Source organism: Asterias rubens, unplaced genomic scaffold (assembly GCF_902459465.1).
Source record: "Asterias rubens unplaced genomic scaffold, eAstRub1.3, whole genome shotgun sequence".
Lineage (NCBI taxonomy): Eukaryota > Metazoa > Echinodermata > Asteroidea > Forcipulatida > Asteriidae > Asterias > Asterias rubens.
The window spans coordinates 52,065-71,915 of record NW_022985722.1 but is presented as its reverse complement, the minus strand read 5'-3'; the positions used below and the strand labels follow the sequence as shown (position 1 = coordinate 71,915).

General features: G+C 39.1%; 1 protein-coding gene across 1 annotated transcript; it reads left to right on the top strand.

The window, feature by feature from the left end:
- Positions 1–1,601: 1,601 nt before the first annotated feature.
- Positions 1,602–19,581, top strand: LOC117306364 (acetyl-coenzyme A transporter 1-like). Its single transcript, XM_033790967.1, has 7 exons — positions 1,602–1,934; positions 11,198–11,976; positions 12,842–13,035; positions 14,132–14,316; positions 15,953–16,076; positions 16,509–16,736; positions 18,951–19,581. Exons 2-7 carry the CDS (start codon positions 11,235–11,237, stop codon positions 19,116–19,118), a joined length of 1,641 nt encoding a protein of 546 aa, XP_033646858.1. The 5' UTR covers positions 1,602–1,934; positions 11,198–11,234; the 3' UTR covers positions 19,119–19,581.
- Positions 19,582–19,851: the final 270 nt, after the last annotated feature.

Genomic DNA, 19,851 nt, shown 5'->3' with positions numbered 1-19,851 from the left:
AGAGTCAAAAACGGCTTATCTATTATAATGACCCCTTGACGCCAGTGACGATTTTCCCCGAATTGGGTTTGAACACAGTTCTCCAACTTTGGCAAACTGAGGGCGCTATTTTCCACATCAAGTAGCCGCCACTGACGTGCGTCACGATTCCTTTGTCGCGCGGGTTTGTCTGCTGCTGCTGACCCCGCGTTTTTCAGAAATTTGGCTTGCAGCGTATTGGAGAAAAAGCCATTTTGATCATGTTTTAACGTGAGGTAAGACACTCCATATTGTTGTTATGTTTCCTATGGACGACTGCAGCTATTAGAAAATATCTTCATATTTTGAGATCATCCTTTATTGGCTGTTTAATGACATGTTCACAGCTCAGTTAAGTTGTGAGACGTTTGTGCTCAAACTTTATGAAAAGGAAATACCTTTCCGGCCAATAAAGAAGTTAATCTCTCCTTTCTCCATGGTTCGATTAGCTACCCCGGATCGACCCCGGTCTGCCCCAGGGGTCGAATAGCTTTGACGTCATTCCAGGGCTCACCCGGGCAGCCCAAGTGCCCTTGCCCAGCCCAGGCCCGAGGTACATGACGTCACCACGAGAGGGTGAGTGATCGTTCGTTCAGGGGCTCACCGGAGTGATCACTCGTGCTGGGCGTACAGTGAGTATTGGCAGCTGCACCTTTTTGCGGTCGTCAAAATACTAGTGATATGTAGGTGAGTGAAGATGGACGGGGATTGACAGGTTTCGGGCCACTCTTTGGCGTTATTCACGTGCCTGGGGAGTGTGGCGTCAGGTCATGGAGAAATAATTCAGGCTAGGTGCTCAAATCTTCGAGAAAGACTCTGCTAGGGTCGAAACGTCAGGCCATTAACTATTTTTTTGCATTTATACTCTCGGTCCATTTGGTTTGTAAGTTGTTTGCAACAGCTAATTCTATTTTCTCATTATTAAAAAAAACGCGGCATTTCCACGCGTATCTCTTGGCCGATCCGAGGTTATTATCCCAACTGGGAACCTGCGTTTACCGCCCGAGTACGACGGCCAACTCATTACGTGATGATCAGGCGGACCCATTATATTTCCGGCCGATTGCTCTCGTCCTGTGTACTTCCCCATACTTCCCCAATCGTTGTGCACGTGACGTGCGGAAGCGGAGAGTAAATACTCCCAATTCTGTGTGTGGCTGATATAAAAATAACCGCAGTCTCAGACTTGAAATCAAGTCTAGTCGTGGAAGGAAGTTGCGTCGCGGATCACACACTTCTATCTTAGGCCGTGTCCGAAACGACGACTTCGGCTACAGCTACGTCTAGATCAGCGCGTCTACCAGTGTTAAAGAATAGGCAGACGCGCGCGATCTAGCCGTAGCTGTAGCCGAAGTCGCCGTTTCGGACACGGCCTTACTCGGCCGTAAAGCGACATTTTATAAATTCGGAATTGGGACATTCTTCGAACACGGGGATGACGTCGAGGGGTCGGGGGTCGAGGGGGTCGAGGGGTTTTTAGAACAACCCGTTTTGTTGATGAGTTCATAAGTATGAAACGTGCGTTCATGTACGCTGACACCTGACCCCGTCGCTCGGCTTCTGAATGGTTTGGACTTAAGAAACACAAAACACATAAGAAACCGCAAACTAGTTGGAAAAGGCCTCGTGGGTTCCAGTCGCTTGGGACGACCACGGCCCGGCTCTACGAAGCAGCGAAGCTGTCAAAGCCACTGACAAAAGTCTAGTCAGGGCCCAACTATAGTTGGGGGGATTCGATAGTTGGGACACTACAAAGTCTAAGTCCCTTTTTGTTATAGCATGTTCTATGCTCTGTGAGTGGAAAGGAAACACCCTAAGGCCTAACAAGCCATGCACCTACAATGGAGGTTACGTGCTTATAGCAGTACGGTAGCAGCTGTATGGAAACTGGCATTTTGTAAACTGAAAAACGAATCGTAAGTGCCGTAAATGGTTTTCAATTCCATTTTCGACCCCACTTCCCCATATTATATTGACAGACTAGTCACCAGATTTGTCCCACTATTTTACCACTATTGAAAATCATGACACAAATTCCATGCCTATTGTCTATTGATGACTATAGTATACCATGGAGCAATAAACTAGTTTATTGCTCCATGAGTATACACATAATGAATGTTTATGAGTGCAATGGTGCGAATATGTTCATGAGTTGAAAGATGGAATGTTCTATTCAACGAGGCGGAGCCGAGTTGAATGGAACATTCCAGCTTTCAACGAATGAACATATTCGCACCATTGCACGAATGAAAAACATTCATTATTTGTTTTATATAACATCCAAGTAGAACTTTGTCATTTTGATTGAAAGAAACAACTTTCAAAACAAACAATTTCAACTGTAGAAGCCGAATGCTAGTAATTTTACTATGCCTTCTTGCAGTAACACCTGCTGCGTTACCAAAGACCAGCGCACGCAGTGATGTTTTTACTCAGCTTTTCGTTCCATCCGAAAAGTACCATTGCACGTGGCAGCGTGCCAGCGTGCAATGGTACTTTTCGGATGGAACGAAAAAGCACGGCGAGTGACTCAGCGTGCAATGGTACTTTTATTTGCTATCACGTGACGGACAATCCTCCAATCAAATGGCAAGGATCTGCTTGGGTGTTATATAATATATAATATATCATAATCATGGCGTGTCAAACGTTGCATTATTTGATAATGTACAAATGTATGTGCGATGTTTCTCATATACATGCGATAATTGTCACATATGTGCGATATTCATTTGATGTATGCAATAAATGTAATATATATGCAATAAATTGTAATATATGTGCGATAATTTGCAATATATGTGCGATAATTTGCAATATATATGCGATAATTTTTAATATATGTTTGACTTGATAATTTTGTAGTATATTATATATGCGACCATTTGTATGCGATGTTTTGTGACGATATACATATGCGATAATTTAATATACATGTGCGATGTTCGTTCTTATATATGTGCGAAAACGGAATTGTGGGATATAGTATGGCTTCCTGTCCACTTGATCCCCGTATCCGTAATGTTTTGGATCGGGCCAGACTATACTGTGGACGGTATAGTATGGTTCCTATGGTTCAATGAGATGGGCGTAGGGTTTAACTGATGGTCAGGGTACGAGACTCGAGCCGCGTATTTCCGAAATAGCCAGCCGTGTATTATTGGAAAATAGAACACATACAGTACAGGGGGGTGACAAAAGTTGCGTTTTGCTCGTGAAGATCTGTTTTATTCGAATGAATTCTGAAATACATGTATTAGCATAACTTAGAAATTGTTAATTGATAATGTGTCAATTTCATAGCTTTACATGATTGAAAATATCAGACAGACCAGTAGCAGTAGGCTATCTTTGGGTGAAATGTTATCCCAAGATTTTCTAGTTTGCAAATTACAGTGCCAAAATTCCGCCTCCAATTAATATCCAACGGTCTTTTGAAGACACCTCCGTTTGCAACGCTTAGCCTCCAGAGTACGTCTCCAGCTAATGGCCGTAAGTTCACTGTCTTAACATGATAAGAGCCTACATGTTCAAGAAAGAGATTGTTTTCTCTTAACCACCAAGTAGAACTTGGAATTTACAATTTGCTCAGTGCTTCGGTTTTTTTAACTCTGTATTTATAATTGAATTAGGTTGATGGTTTTAGCAAACTGATTCAACGTAATATTTTGTGGCAGAAGTTAAGATTATATATGTACATGTATATTGGCATAGTTTTGGTTATCATTTCATATGCTTTTTACCCGGTCTCTACGGCCATCTAATAGATTGCCGCAGAGACCGGATAACAGTCCGCGAGACAACCCGATGAAGTACACCGGCTCTAGAACCGGGTGCGTGTTAAGAGAGAGCATTTAGAGTGGCAACCCATGTTGACCGGGCAGTCTGGAAAACCTTTTCTTGGCCCCTTATACGGAAGGGTACCCGAAGCAAGATTTTTCAATGAGAGAAACCTCCAGGATATAGAGGAAAGTTAATATAACTGGCAGAACATTGATATAATTGTATCTACATTGAATTGCGCATTTAACTTAGTGTTAAACGTTGAAAGAGTTGAGTGAACAAACACTCAAGCGAAGGAAAAATTAATTTGAATATCACTTTCAGTGAGTAATTTTAACAGCTGATTTGAGGTTAGGATTGAAGTCAAAACGATACCAAAAAGTAAAGTGTATGGACAAATAGTATTTCATGCAAGCCAGTGTTTAAATTGTAGAACAGTTAAAGTTAGTAAACTACCGAGCTATATCTGAAACACTCATGATTGATTATCTTTAATTGTTGTCAATAAAATTTAAAAGTTGTTGCGCTGTAAAAATTCAACGGTGTCTTGTTTGCAAAATCATTTTTCAAATTTTTGGAATCTTAGTCACCACATTTATAGTTATGTCAGCCGCGAGCAAAAGGTGGTGACACCCTTCATTAAGACAAACATTTTCTTTTTATTGCAGAATCAATAATAGTTGACCAATTTAGCCAGCTCAAAATTTGATACGTCCAGTCTATCTACCTTCAAGATTCTGGAACAAGAAAGCAACTTTTTGTCTTAACGAAGGGTTCAATTTCTTTTCAAAATTTTTGTTTTAAAAGTCCACCATCTATAGTTAATTGGCGGAATGTACATTGACAATGGCGTAAGAATAACTGTGGTTAATTAACCACTAGTTAGTGAACCAAATTTAGCCAGCTCCAAAATTTGTTACCCCCACTATATTACATGTAGTCTTGAAAGTTTTGGATTACAAATTAAATGTTTTGTTTTAACGAAGGGTATAAATTATTTTCAAGTTATGGTTTTGTAGTTAAACAGTGATGTTTTTTTTGACATATTAAAAAATGCAAAAAATACAAAATAAAAACTTTTGCCTTTTGGTTTGCGGGTCATTTTTTGACGTTTTGTTAGTGTTTTTCACTTTTTATAAATTATTTTTTTAATCATGTAAAGCTATGAAATTGACATATTATCAATGAACAATTTTAAAATTATGCTAATATTGCAGAATTCGTTCGAATAAAACAGATCTTCACCTTCAGATTTGAGCAAAATGCAACATTTTGTCACCTCCCTGTACTGTATGTGTTCTATTATCCGAATACGCGGCTGGCTATTTCGGAAATACGCTGCTCGAGTCTCGTACTCTGACCATCAGTATAAACCCTACGCCAATCTCATTCAACCATAGGAACCATACTATACCGTACACAGTATAGTCTGGCCCGATCTAAAACATTACGAATACGGGGATTAAGTGGACAGGAAGCCATACTATATCCCACAATTCCGTTTTCGCACATAATATAAGAACGAACATCGCACATGTATATTAAATTATCGCATATGTATATCGTCACAAAACATCGCATACAAATGATCGCATGTAATATACTACAAAATTATCAAACATATATTGCAAATTATCGCATATATATTGCAAATTATCGAACATATATTGCAAATTATCGCACATATATTACAATTTATTGCATATATATTACATTTATTGCATACATCAAATGAATATCGCGCATATGTGACAATTATCGCATATAAATATATGAGAAACATCGCACATACATTGTACATTATCGAATAATGCAACGTTTGACACGCCATAATTGACAGTATTGTCTATTGAGTATTGAGTATCGTAGCGTCATACGTTATCAACCCTCATATGTTTACGGTCCCCAACTTTGATTCCCGTTTACCGCGAGATTGCGCAAGCTGCACCGGTGACAGAAGCTATGCAGTTTACTCACGGTCTGTATTTTCATCAGGCTTTATCATGCTGAGAATAAAGTTTCCTGACGTTGGTTATGCTCAAATATTTATAAAATGATTGATTTTTGGTACAAATCACTAGTAGTAGTACATTATTATGCCAACATTCAAATGAGTCAAAGAAACATCATCCAACCTCGAAAGTTCAAAACAAAATTACTATCTGCTAGATTGAGTTGCGATAACGTAACCATCCTCCCGACGGCCGCCAGTTACGAGTTTGTTTCGAGCGGAAACGGTTGATCTGGTCCAACACGTACAATTTCGACAGCTAGTCACCAGATTTGGGAAAAGTTTCCGTATGGCGCCACCACTTTTTCATTCGATATGAAATAATATAGTATCTAATTTACCTCAATGAGATATCCCTTTTTCTAAAAATGAGTGAAAAAGTGGTGGCGCCATACGGAAAGTTTTCCCAGATTTGCCCCATTTTTACCACTTTCAAAAATCATGACACAAATTCTGAGGGTATGAACTTAATCTGCAATGTCTAATGCAGCCTGCCATAATACTCAAAACACCATTTAGGAAATATTTCGAAGAAAGGTGTGTTACAATGTTGCAGTGCTACAGTGCGTGCGCGTCATTATGAGTGAACGGCGTGCAATGCAAATGGACAGCGCGCACACGCACTGCAACATTGTAACACCCCTTTTACAGAATGGTTTAGCCCAACAACAAAATAATGCGTTTGATGCCACAGGTTCAAAATATGAACCTGGGAATTCGCTCCGGGATCTGGTAAGTTTTTGTCCATTTTTCTTCGAAATATTTCCTAAATGGTGTTTTGAGTATTATGGCAGGCTGCATTAGACATTGCAGATTAAGTTCGTACCCTCAGAATTTGTGTCATGATTTTTGAAAGTGGTAAAAATGGGGCAAATCTGGTGACTAGCTGTCGAAATTGGACCAGATCAACCGTTTCCGCTCGAAACAAACTCGGTCCCCAACTTTGATTCCCGTTTACCGCGAGATTGTGCAATCTGCAGAAGCTATGCAGTTTACTCACGGTCTGTATTTTCATCAGGCTTAATCATGCTGAGAATAAAGTTTCCTGTCGTTGGTTATGCTCAAACATTTATAAAATGATTGATTTTTGGTACTAATCACTAGTGCACTTATTATGCCAACATTCAGATGAGTCAAAGAAACATCAGGAAAAAGTTTTCGTATGGCGTCACCACTTTTTCATTCGATATGAAATAATATAGTATCTAATTTACCTCACTCAATGAGATATCCCTTTTTGTAAAAATGAGTGAAAAGGTGGTGGCGCCATACGGAAAGTTATCCAAACATCATCCAACCTCGAAAGCTCAAAACAAAATTACTATCTGCTAGATTGAGTTTCATTCTGCTTTAGTCACTAGATGGATCACGTGAGGTGGTTACTATTTGGGATTCTATGGTGTGCAAATGTGGGGAAAATATTAAAATATTTTAAAGCCATTATACACTTTTGGTAAAATGGAGTAGTTGGGGACTGAACTACGGTAAGAATTTACAACTTTAAAATTTTTTTGAGATTGCGGAGTGGGTTCTCTGGTCGCCCCCTCGGACATTGAGATATCAAAGGACACATAATTTTGGCGAGATTAAAATAAAGAGAGATTTTTTTTTCCAAAATTCATTGAACAATGATTGAACCATCATCGTTTAACGCGTGAGAGATATAAACCTATGAGGTTACGGGAGACGATAGTCGGACGAAACTGAAATAGTTCTAGGAGTAGCCTAGCCCCACTTGTGTGGGCCACACAAGTGGGGCTAGCACTAGCAGTAGCCCACCTTGTTGAGCTGTTATTATGGCGACAGTGATGAGACCGATGTTAATAAAAGCGGAGCCATTTACAGCTCAACAAGGTGAGCTAGCCTAGCGGTAGCCCTAGGGTAGGATATGATAACCTGTACTTAAGCTAGTAGAACTTAGATTTAGAAGTACATGTAGAAACTACAACTTACAAGGCTTCTTGTTGTAATAGTGGTAGGGTCCAAAGACAGGACGTAAAGCTGAGGGACCACTTGTAGACTACAGTTTATTAGTACTAGGGAAGGACGTCAGTGGTTGCTGCATGCAACGGAGCAGAGGAGTCCAACCTGGGCTAGGATGTATTCTAATCTAATAACATAGTATTATTTTTAGTTATATTTAATAATAATATAAATAAATTATAAATAGTATTCATAAATATCTTCTTATTAGACAGTTTATCCATTGGTCGAGAGGGCATCACGTGGTGGGGATGTTGAACACTATTAAGTCTAAAGTGTTGAATTTGAAACATGAGCGTGACATGCGAGCTTGCACCTGTGCTTATATTTAGACAGTTTCTTCATTCTTGTCTTGGCCCCATTTTGCTTTGTTTGTTAGTGTGCAGGAACGTTGGTTTGTTACTCTCCGGTCGTAGTACTAGTAGGGGTTACATTATTGCAACCAGTTCCAGTATTGGATTGTTCACAAAACATCAGTTATCACATATCAATGATCATTTAGGTGTAGGTTGTACAGTCAGATAGTGGTTTGACCTGTCATTCTGGATCACTCTTGAATCCATTTCAAAATGGATTCAAAAAGTGATCCAGAACGACAAAAACAAATGTTTTTGTCATCATCATAATCATAATTACTTTCAAGTATCCGTTGGCGAAAATAAAAAAATTTAAAGTCACCTGGAAATAGAATTTTTTTTTTCAAACATAAGAGTATTTATTATTTAGTAACAATAAAACATTTTTTTTAAGTAATTGTTTGTCACGATTTATATGTTTAAAAAATAGTTAAAGTTGTTTAGGAGGTTGACTCCGCCTACCCCTTTTGTGACGTCAATCGAGGCACACTTTGCCTTGATGCGCATAGTAAACACATGTGCAAAGTACATACAAGTCCAAGTCATTGAGTTTGTACGTTTCAAAATTGTTTTATTGCATATTATGTGTATTGCTGATGCAGCAAAACAACTAAAGATGGGGTCAGTCTGCATGGCTGGTCAGCCTCACAAGAGCAATAGTGCCAAGTGGTCCGGTCCGACGTCTTTTTCAGCACTGTGCAGCACATTCTCTTCAAATAACGCGCCTCAATTGACGTAACGAACAGCCCCCTCTCGGGTTGGGCTTATTTTCAAATTTGAAATAACATGGAAACTAATTATTTTAAACCTTAGTTAATTTTTTATTCGTATTCGACTCATCAAAACACATAAAACAGTGACAAAAGCTTCATTTTGACAAAATACCACTTCCAGGTGACTTTAAAGTTGCTTTGATAAAAGTATCATCACCTTATTGAATGATTGACCAGTTCCAGATCGGTTGATTCTGTCCGAATGAATAGCGGCGTAGCGCGCCCTCTAAATAATGTTGCAAACCAATGCTTCCATAGACCTCGGAACAACAAGGGGGCTTACACTCAGTGCCCCATCTTCCTCCCCAAAATGCCTTAATTAGTCTTTCAGCAAAATCAGCCAGGTGGATTGGTGATAAGGTCTATGCATAATATCTTGAAAATAATACATGTAAAGTTCTCAATGGCTATTGGATAAAGTAGTTTCACATGCCTTTGAAATTTACATTTGCTTCCTCTCCCCGGTTCAACTACATGTAAATTAAGTCCTCCGTTCGCTGCATACATGTACAATGCAACGGAGTCAAGGGTGCAAATAAAGTTCCTGTACAATATTGTGAACAAATTTATACCAATATTTTTTCACAATTGACCTTATTGTAGTGCTGCTTTTACTCATATTTTCAGTCCGTTGGTTGAGATTTCTTAATTTCCATCCTTGGATTACATTATTTGTGAAAATAAAATGGAAATTGACGACTCTGCTAAGTCCTGGACTGACTTGCCTGTGTGTGAAGACTTAGGCCTACTTGCGTGTGCATACATTGTGTAAGCTATTGGCTTGCGCAAATTTCAAAAAGGCCATTCTTCAAAGATTGTGCCCAACACGATACAGCATAGAATTCTTACTATTCCCCCAGGCTTTCATTATCAATTTGTACATAATTATTATTAGTATTACATAGAACTCCAAATTTTTCTCAGAAATAATGTTTTGTTTATGTTAGTGCTGTGTTGAACAAATTAAAAGTGTGGTAATGGACACTAAGAAGATATGAACGGAATTTCAACTTCCCAAATCAGAAAAATGCAACAAAACTGTAGTTAACATTGTGTTCACATTATGCAAATGTTATACCCAGGACATCATCAACTTTTCAGGGTTTTATCAATTGTTTTAAAGACACTGGACACTACTGTTAATTTTCAAAGACCAGTCTTCTCACTTGGTGTACAATGTATCTCAACGAAGTTGCGAGATAATTATGACAGAAAAAACAACCTTGTCACACGAAGTTGTGTGCTTTCAGATGCTTGATTTCGAGACCTCAAAATCTAACTCTGAGGTCTCAAAATCAAATTCGTGTAAAGTAACTTCTTTCTCGAAAACTACAGAGGGAGCCGTTTCTCACAATGTTTTACACAATCAACAGCTCACCATTGCTTGTTACCAAAAGGTTTTATGCTAATTAGTATTTTGAGTAATTAACAATAGTGTCCACTGCCCATAATCCAACAACATAAATGCAAATCATTACCTATGAGCAATCAAATCAAAGCAGTTCAACAATTAAAGGAAAGCTTTTAGTTTCCCAACTCACATTGGCATTGCTTACTGTATGAAAAGTAATGACAAATACAAATAACACGGAAGCTACATGTAGCTATCTAATTTTATTGCTAATCTGAATACGCTTACCTCGTTGCCCTTCTCAGGATTTGCCCTGAACATTTCAGTGATTTATGGAAGTGTCGTGGCCGAGCGGTTAAGAGAACACAAATTCAAACTCTGGTGTTTATGATCAGTAGAGTGTGGGTTCGAATCCCCAGCTGTGACACTTGTGTCCTTAAGCAAGACACTTTACCATTGCTTCGTCCTTCGGATTGGACGTAAAGCCGTTGGTCCCGTGTGTTGTGTAACGTATGCAAATGAACCAAGTGCACTTATCGAAACGAGAAGGGGTTCGTTCCTGTTTGTGGCTGCTTCATGCGCCATAGCACCTTGTAAACCCTTAAAAGTGCTACATAATTGGGTCTCAGAATCCATCACTGCAATAACCTATCTTTCTGAAAGTTTGTATATCTCAGCGCCTTGAGTAAATGTACCTTGTTTGGTAGATCATGTACGTGCACTATATAAGACTTTGATATTATAAGCCAATAGAGCCCTCAAGGCTGTCGTTTTTCTAGTCTGTAAGCTTTTTCACAGGCCTACACTGAACACATGTAATGTACATACAAATGTACATGTATCATATATTCATTATTCACTGGCCTAGATATTTTCATATAATGAAGTAACCCCAATTTGTTTTCTACTTGCCTTATAGGATAAGAAAGAACTTGTTTTCTTTTGATTGAGTCGCCATGCCGTCAAGAAAGAGAAGTCAGAAACCTGATGAGTCATCGATCATCAACAGTCAGACAACTATCAGTAACTTAACATTTAGAACTGATGTCACACCAAGCTCTTTGATTGATGGAAGCAAAGATTTAGACATGGGAGCGAATGGTCCTGGCTTGAAAGGAGACTACAAAAGTGTTATGTTATTACTGCTGCTTTATGTTCTTCAGGGTATTCCATTAGGTTTAGCAGGGAGTATTCCACTTGTGTTACAAAGTCGGAAAGTTAGCTACAGTCAGCAAGCTGTCTTTAGCTTTGTGTACTGGCCCTTCAGCGTTAAACTCATCTGGGCTCCCATTGTGGACTCGCTGTTTGTGCCAAGATTTGGTCGTCGGAAAACATGGCTGGTACCAACTCAATACGCCATCGGATTCTTTATGCTGTTTCTCTCAAGTCATGTTTCTGCGATTCTTGGAGATGCTGATGAAGTGGATGAAAACTCGCCACCAATCAACGTGTACTTCCTTACTGCAGTTTTTTTCATGCTGAACTTTTTGGCCGCGACGCAAGACATTGCTGTGGACGGCTGGGCTCTTACAATGCTATCAAAGAGGAATGTTGGCTATGCATCAACGTGCAATACAGTTGGACAAACAGCGGGTTATTTCCTTGGAAATGTTGTATTTCTTGCTCTTGAGTCGGCAGACTTTTGTAATAAATACTTGAGATCAGAGCCCAAATCGCATGGACTTGTGACTTTACCAGGTAGTTTACAGTAACTTCACTTCACACTACAACATAATATTTTGTTCAAACCTCTGCTTGGGTTCCGTTAAAATAATGTTGGATTGGATTGTTTCCATTGTAACCACAAGATAGAAATTATGGAAAAAAAACTTGGAATTATCATTGTACGTTCAGTAACAGAGATGTTTTCTTTAACACATGTACTTTGGCTGTGACTGGTTTTTGTTGTACAATCATTCAACATTTACCAGTACAGTAACTACAGTAATAACCTATTGATTATTGGGGGTTGGGGGGGGGGGGCGAGAGGCACAGGTTGAGTTAGTTTGATCACTGTGTAGGTCAAAGGTGCAGTGTTCTGTGTATGGTGATTATGACTTGAAGACCATACTACACAATGTACGTAGTGCCTTGTACATGCATGTAGTGCCTTGTGACGTGGCATGTTTTTCAGTCAAACATGCCAGAAACACCAGGCAATTCCATGTTTAAATTAAAAACACAAGACTGCAGGATTTGTCCAATGTAAATGTACCGTTGGCCTGGTGCTAAAATCCCTGGCTATTACAGCGGTGTACATAAACATGTACCAAGGAACAAAATTCTTGAGCTCTGCATATGGTGTATACACAAAGTTAGGAGTTCTAAATTTGAGATTTCAAATTTTACCCAGAATTTCATTTTACATGAACCAGATATTCCATGGCCTACAACACCTTTTTATTAAACTTGCATGTACATGTACAATGTAAGTCAAAGATGACTCATTGTGCTACATACAGTTTGTACATGTACATTGTACTACATTGTTTGTGTACATGTTTTTTCCATTAATAAATTACCATATTGACTGTGATATTATTTTACCCTTTTTTCACCACAGATTTTCTGTTTTTCTGGGCATGTGTCTTTCTTGTCACAACAACGCTCATAGCACTACTAAAGCATGAGAAGCAGGGCCATTCCACAGAGAATGATGAACTGAAATGTGGAGTCTTTGACACTTACAAACAACTTTATAAACTGTTAAAATTACCATCTATAAAAGCATACATGCTGTTTGCTTTGACTTATAAGGTAAGAGAGGTATACTTGCCCCCAAATTATTTAATAATTTACCCAGTCAGTTTCCTATGGATGGTTTATTATTTGATATTTTGAAATATAAGAGTTGCATCCCCTTGAGGTGATCCCTTGGTCTGCCGCTTCCCATGTTGCATTGTGGGTGTAATCCCTAAGCTAAAGGTTGTATGGGTTCTGACTGGCAACCAAAGCGAAAATATTTACATAAGGGAGACAGGCAATAAACGGAAATTTAGCTGAGTTGGTAGACCTCATGCCTGTTAATCCTGAAGTCGATTCTAATCCGGCACACATACATTTTTCTCTGCTCGACCCCCAAATCAGATTCATAAGAGAAATCACACTTTGGTTGTTACACTTTGGTTGTTGGTCTGTTTGACCAAATTATGTCAAAATCATCATCGAGAACTACATTGTAAACCTGTGTTAACTTTCCAAATGATGAAAGTGTGATGGGTTGTCCTCGAAAGATTTACATAAAGTCTTTATTAAAATAATAATTTATTAAGTTTGATTTTAAAACTTTGCATGGTGTGATGATAATTTAGAAAGGAGACTCAACGTACATGTACATGTATAACAACTTGCTTTACTAGTTGTATTCGTTCCAGGTAGAACCAGTGGTTTGTCATGTGGTGTGTCATGGCCTAGCGTTTAAGAGCGCTGGACTCAAGCTCTGGTGTTTCTGATCAGTAGAGTGTGGGTTCGAGTCCCAGTCGTGACCTACGTGTCCTTTAAAGGACAAGACACCTAACCATGATGCTTTGTCCTTCGGATGGGATGTTAAGCCGTTGGTCCCGTCTGTTGTGTAATGCACGTAAACCAACCAAGTGTACTTATTGAAAAGAGTAAAGGGTTCGCCTCTGTGTTCCTGATTTGATTGGCAGCATATTGTGCCACAGCACCTTGTAAACCATTACATGGTGCTATGTAAAAGGAGGAGGTCTCGTCATAATTCAAACAAAGTTCCACACACCTTGCAGGAGAATACTGAATGTCAAAGCGTCACTGAGTGATGGATTCGTGCACTATATAAGAAGCCGCTATTTTTATTATTATTATTATGATGTATTTTCACTCTTTTCTACAGATAGGGTTTGCAGCTGCAGATGCAGTGACAGGGTTGAAGCTAATCGAAGGAGGTGTTCCTAAGGAGAAGTTAGCTCTACTTGCCGTCCCAATAGTCCCTCTTCAAATTCTTCTTCCATGGGTTATCAGTAAATACACCAGTGGACCGAGACCACTAGATATATTGCTTAAAGCCTTTCCATTCAGGTAAATTCATTATTCTCAGATTTAAAGGTAGGGTCGTCCTTTGGTTCTGATCCCCCCCCCCCCCCCAGGAACATGGTACTATGCTGGTTCACTATTTGTAGTCACCCAGGAAACTTGGTACTATTCCGGGGTACTGCTAGTGTAACGCACAGATAGGCAGATAGGAGAAGAACTATACTGTGCTCTGGTTAACAGATGAGCATGAGTGAGAGTGCAAGCAGAGTGGAGTGTAGTATTAGGTGACAACCTCTAAAGAAACACTTGAAATAATTTGTATTGGTCTGTTTGTTTTGTATTACAAGGTGACTTTTAGCGATACAATTGTACAGCAGGGCTAGACCCAGATCGTAGGGTTTAGAGGAGAATCTCGTACACTAAGGCAAAAGGGAAAGTCAAAGGAGTAGTCAAGATCCAAAGTGAAAGTTGGGGAGATATTCTGTGTGACTTTTGGTGGTAGGGGAACACTTGATTTAGAAATGATGTCTCACAGAAATTGAATAACATATGGTGACATCTTTTCTCAGAATAAGTTGGATTGAGTAATGGTCAGCAGGGAGTAATTGTAAGTGAACTGGGGGACCTTGAGGTCATAGTTTAGGAATGTGTGTGGTGGGTTTTTTCATGCACAAGAAATGGGACTGAGCCATGGAATGACATAGGATAGGTCACCTATGTAATACATTCAATTTATTGGGGAACTCAAAAGTTAGTTCGGTAGTGGCAAATCTTCCTAACAATACAAGTCTGTAAGCCTGGGGGACTAGGGAAATTTACTACTTGACTAGTCACGCCTCAGATAGTTGCGACTTCGTCACTAGTCTCGACTAATTTTTAATTTTGAAGATGCATTGCGGCAAGTTGTTTGGAGCATGGCAATATAGTACAGTACAATTCACGCTGAAAGGACTGAAGTATTGTCTCATTGATGTCTGATTGTGTTTCGTAAGTAAATAATGTTGTTCATGAATAGTTTTGAGTGACACAATTGGTTGACCAATTTTGGTAGTAGTCGTGGCGGCACGATAAACCGAGTAGTTGAATAACTGTAATTGGGACTCAAATAAAGAAATCAATAGTCGCGACTTTGACACTAGTTGCCCAGGCTTTCTAGTCACCCAGGAACCTAGTACACTGCCAAGGTGACTACAGGCAACATGTATACCACTATCCCTATATAGGACTCTTCCTCTGTACTACACAGATACAAAGTTCTAACTATTCCGGCCCGTTTCTGGGGCGGAAAATTTTCACAGCTTCACAACTCGAATCTTACCTGCAACAAGCCACTAAATTCAACAGATTCACATTCCATGGTGGCATACATTTTTCTGCAGTGGGTTTTGGTCATGTTGGTCCTCATTATTCCTTACAAATCCGTCATTTTTGTGAAATAATGCAGCTCCCAACGTAAAAAAATCTGTTGATATTAGTGGTTTCTTGCAGTTATGAAGCTTTTAAAATGTTCCGCCCCAGAAATGGACCCTGATATCCAGGACGTCACTGTAGTATGATACGAAACTGTAAGGCCGCAAGGGTTAGTACACCACATGTAGAAGTCAAACAAGTGATTGTTGAAATGGTTTTAAAATTAAGAGCACAAAAATAATTATTTGACCTTTTCTGTTTTGTTTTCTAGATTGCTTATTGGCGGGACAGTTTTTTTCTTCATAGTTTGGTGGACACCATCAATGAAAAGTGATAACGGAGAGTTTCCATTGTACTATTATGTTGTGATAATTCTTGTCTACACTTGTTATCAGGTAAGGCTATGACTCAAGCATGCGTTTAGAAGACCCCCCCCCCCCCCCCAAATACAAAATAAATTTAACAAATTATATTCAGGACACCTGACTCTAGATGGTGTTGTACCGCAGGCTTAAATAACACTTTCTTATAATTAGACATGTTTTAGCCAGCTACTTACATTTGGGTGTATAAGTTGCCATAGAGTGGAGTATTTTGGTGGATTTGGTACTGTACCCCCAAACCAGCCACTCTTAGCAACAGGCCAGACATACCAGTCCAAATATGTTGGTGTTGAGTTGCCAAAGAGTGGTACTGCACCCCAAAGTCCATGTTGGGTGTTTACACTCCAACATGTCCAAAGTGGAGTATTTTGATGGATTTGGTATTGTATTAGTCAAAACACAATTCTAAAGATATTTTGAAATTGTATGCATCCCTTCCCACAGATACCATTGTACTCGATGTTTGTAGCAAGCATGGCGTTCAATGCACGCATAAGTGACCCTCGCATAGGAGGTACCTATATGACCCTCCTTAACACTGTACAGAACCTCGGAGGTAACTGGCCATCAACTCTAGCATTATGGATGGTAGATTTTCTGTCTTGGAAGTCATGTGTAGGAGGCACAGGCTCAAACTTAGAGTTGGACTGTGACAATAAAGTTGAAGTTAAGGTAAGAGTAAAAACTGTTTTTTAAGGCGGGGCAATTATAATAAATAAATATAAAAAAGATTAGTTACAGACCAATGGAAAATTGTTCTGTGACAGATGGGAACGGGAGGAAATATTTGCCACACCCTGAAAACATTCTGTATTGACAATTTTCAGCAAACAACAACATGTACATATGCAGTTTCAATTACTGAGGTAATTTTCAACACCCTGATCGACCCCTTTCAAAAAAACAAAAATACATACTTCATTTAGCGACTCCCAGATGTGTTTGTATTAAGGAATAACAGCGTGAGGACGTGGTCTTCACTGCGTGGTTATGACATATGACCGGGTTGTTGGCTGACTGCTGTTAAAGGATCAAGCTGGAGGCGTGGTCCGTTATTGAAAGCAGTCAGTCACCAACCGAGGTCATTACCATGCAGTGATGATCAGGTCCTCACACTTATATTTCCATTAATAACTACCTTTTCATGAAAAACATGGTTAAAACGGTCAAAATGTGAAACTTGAGTTTGTGTTTCTGTCAACTGTGATCTCTGCTAAATTTAAATAAGACCATATATACATGTATGGGTTTAAGTGTGCACACCTGTTAATACATTTTCAGCACGTAAGTGCCAATAAAACTAAGATGAATAAACACGTGATACAGAGCATGGCGCAAACACTAGTTGTTGACAATGTATGCTGGTTTAGGGGTCATTTATTCGCTAGTATCCAGAGCTGGTCCTTTATCACTTGTTTGTTAATACATCCCCACCTGATCGGGTTTTGACCAATCAGAGTCAGTAAACTGTCCCAGGTATTGGTGAATGTACAAAGCAATCGAACCGAGAACTACAATGTTATAGTGTTTGTTTTATATAGTCTGGGACTCTGGTGATGAGTCAAATGATCTCCAAGGCCTCAAACGTGAATCTAATCTTGCATAACTCAGGAAACGTGTTTTTTTAACAAGGGTGCTTTCTATGTGAACGACAAACACCGGGGTTAGCCTGTACTCTTCTATGATTTGTTCTTGATTGTTTTACATGCACTACCAATCCTCGTACAAAGAACAATGGCTTAATGTCCCATTCAAATGACAAAAGAATAGACCGATTGCGCTACCAATGTTTACATGTGGTCCATGACCTATAGTGTGTATAGAGAAACATAGCTACACAGTAAAGACATGGGAAGACTCGTACCGATGGACCATAATTGGCTGTATTGTCAATAAATAACACTTACAACTAAAAATGGAGCCCTTTTTATAAAGTTGAATATTATGACAATGATTAAAATCACATTTGCTGTTTGATGTTCCCAGTACATGTTTTTTACTACAAAAGAGGTTTCTTTTGAGAGTATGGTTAGACTACGTAAATACTGAGGTTAGAGCGAGCTCACGCACCAAGTATTTTGTGATGTGCATGGCGTGAAAGTTGGGCTGTGACAAGGGAGATCGCGAAGTTGTACTACTCTAAGCCGACAGCTCCCCCTTCTAATCAAATATTTTGAGGATGAAAAAAAATGGATTGGCAGTCTTAATGAGATTTTTATTTAAAATATTGGCAGCAAAATAATTACGAGGGCACTGTAAAACCACTCTTTACGTGCACAAACACATGACATCGTGTGAAAACTCTCTTGGAATTTCCTCTTTGATGGAACTGCGTTTACCCATACTGGCATTGATCAGCCATGTTACAAACTCCAGAATATTCTACAGTGATTTCGAGAATTAAGTCCTTTTTTGAGCCATAAATTGCAACAGTAATCATGTCTTTTTAACGCACGTTTATATGCAGTACGCCGTGTTTGTTTACATCCAATACCCACTATAGGTCACGTGACGCACGGAGCGCAATCGGTCTATTATGTCAAAGTATCTTGCTCAAGGAAACAAGTGTCAAAACCAGGACTGAAACCCACACCCTGCTGATCAGAAACAGAAGCAGAGCTTTCAAGAGTCCTTTACTCTTAAATGCTCTGCCATAGCACCCCGAAAAAAAACAAGATTGATTTTTACCTTTTGATATGTGCTAAAACTCCTCTTATGAATGTACAGACCCATATGTTTTTTTAGTGGCTAGTCATTTTACCTGATCCCTTTTGTTAAAGTCCTCAGTTTCAACAGGTAGATATCTTTACTTGTGCATCCACTTGAATGTATCCCTTTGCTCTGCAGTATTTCAGTTACTTGAACAAGTTGTTGTTGTTTGTGCAGGCATGTACTGATGCAGGAGGACACTGTGTTACAGATATTGACGGCTATTACGTCGAGCTTATAGCTTGTCTCATCATTGGTTTCACCTGGCTATGTTTGAGGTCAGAGAAAGTGCGCAAACTTCAAGATTTGAAAGAGGAAGATTGGAAGTGTCCTGCTACACAATGACTAGTAACTAATGTATAGAACTTGTGAGAAATCAAATATATTTAAATATTTTAGTAAAAACTGCTTTTCAGGACAGTTCGCTGTTTTTAGCTGCAACATTGCCATGATATGTAAAATGCAGTGTTGTAGTACTCGTAGTCGGCTACTATTTGAGCATCAATCTGATGGTAGGTGTACATGTACTTGTATGGTGACCAGTCTTTTATTCTTTATCTTTTTCTTCCATTATGTGCATTTTAACATGTGTTATCATGTTGGTCATATGTATAGGGTACAATGTTAACTTAAATATTATTATTATTATTAATGTTATTGACTATCAAACTAACTGAACTCAAAGTCAAATCTTGATACTTGACTGAAAAAATAATCTGGACTTGGAAGCCATACACATGTATGTACATGTATAGTACATGTATGTACATGTACAGTACATGTACATGTACTTGATATTCGACTAAATTTAATGGGAGACTTTCTGGGACGATAGAGGGCAGCAGACTTACCGGGTAAATCCATTGTTCTCAGAATTATGCGCATGTTCAGAACTACGTAAACAATGGAAATTTACCCGGTATGTCTGCTGCCGCCTAGCGTTGGAAAGTCTCCTATTGTACTTGTCTGATTAGTAAGTACCCATGGTCAATATACATGTAACACTTTCCTTTCCACTTTCCAGTACATGTATTATTGCATGGAATAGAGGAATAAAGCTCTGGAAAAATACAACTGA

What these genes read in the sequence shown, in the direction of transcription:
- LOC117306364 (XM_033790967.1), top strand. Translation starts at nt 11,235, where the DNA reads ATGCCGTCAAGAAAGAGAAGTCAGAAACCTGATGAGTCATCGATCATC. An exon ending in TGGACTTGTGACTTTACCAG is followed by an intron (nt 11,977 to 12,841) that starts GTAGTTTACAGT and finishes TTTTCACCACAG; the next exon opens with ATTTTCTGTTTTTCTGGGCA. An exon ending in ACAATAAAGTTGAAGTTAAG is followed by an intron (nt 16,737 to 18,950) that starts GTAAGAGTAAAA and finishes TTGTTTGTGCAG; the next exon opens with GCATGTACTGATGCAGGAGG.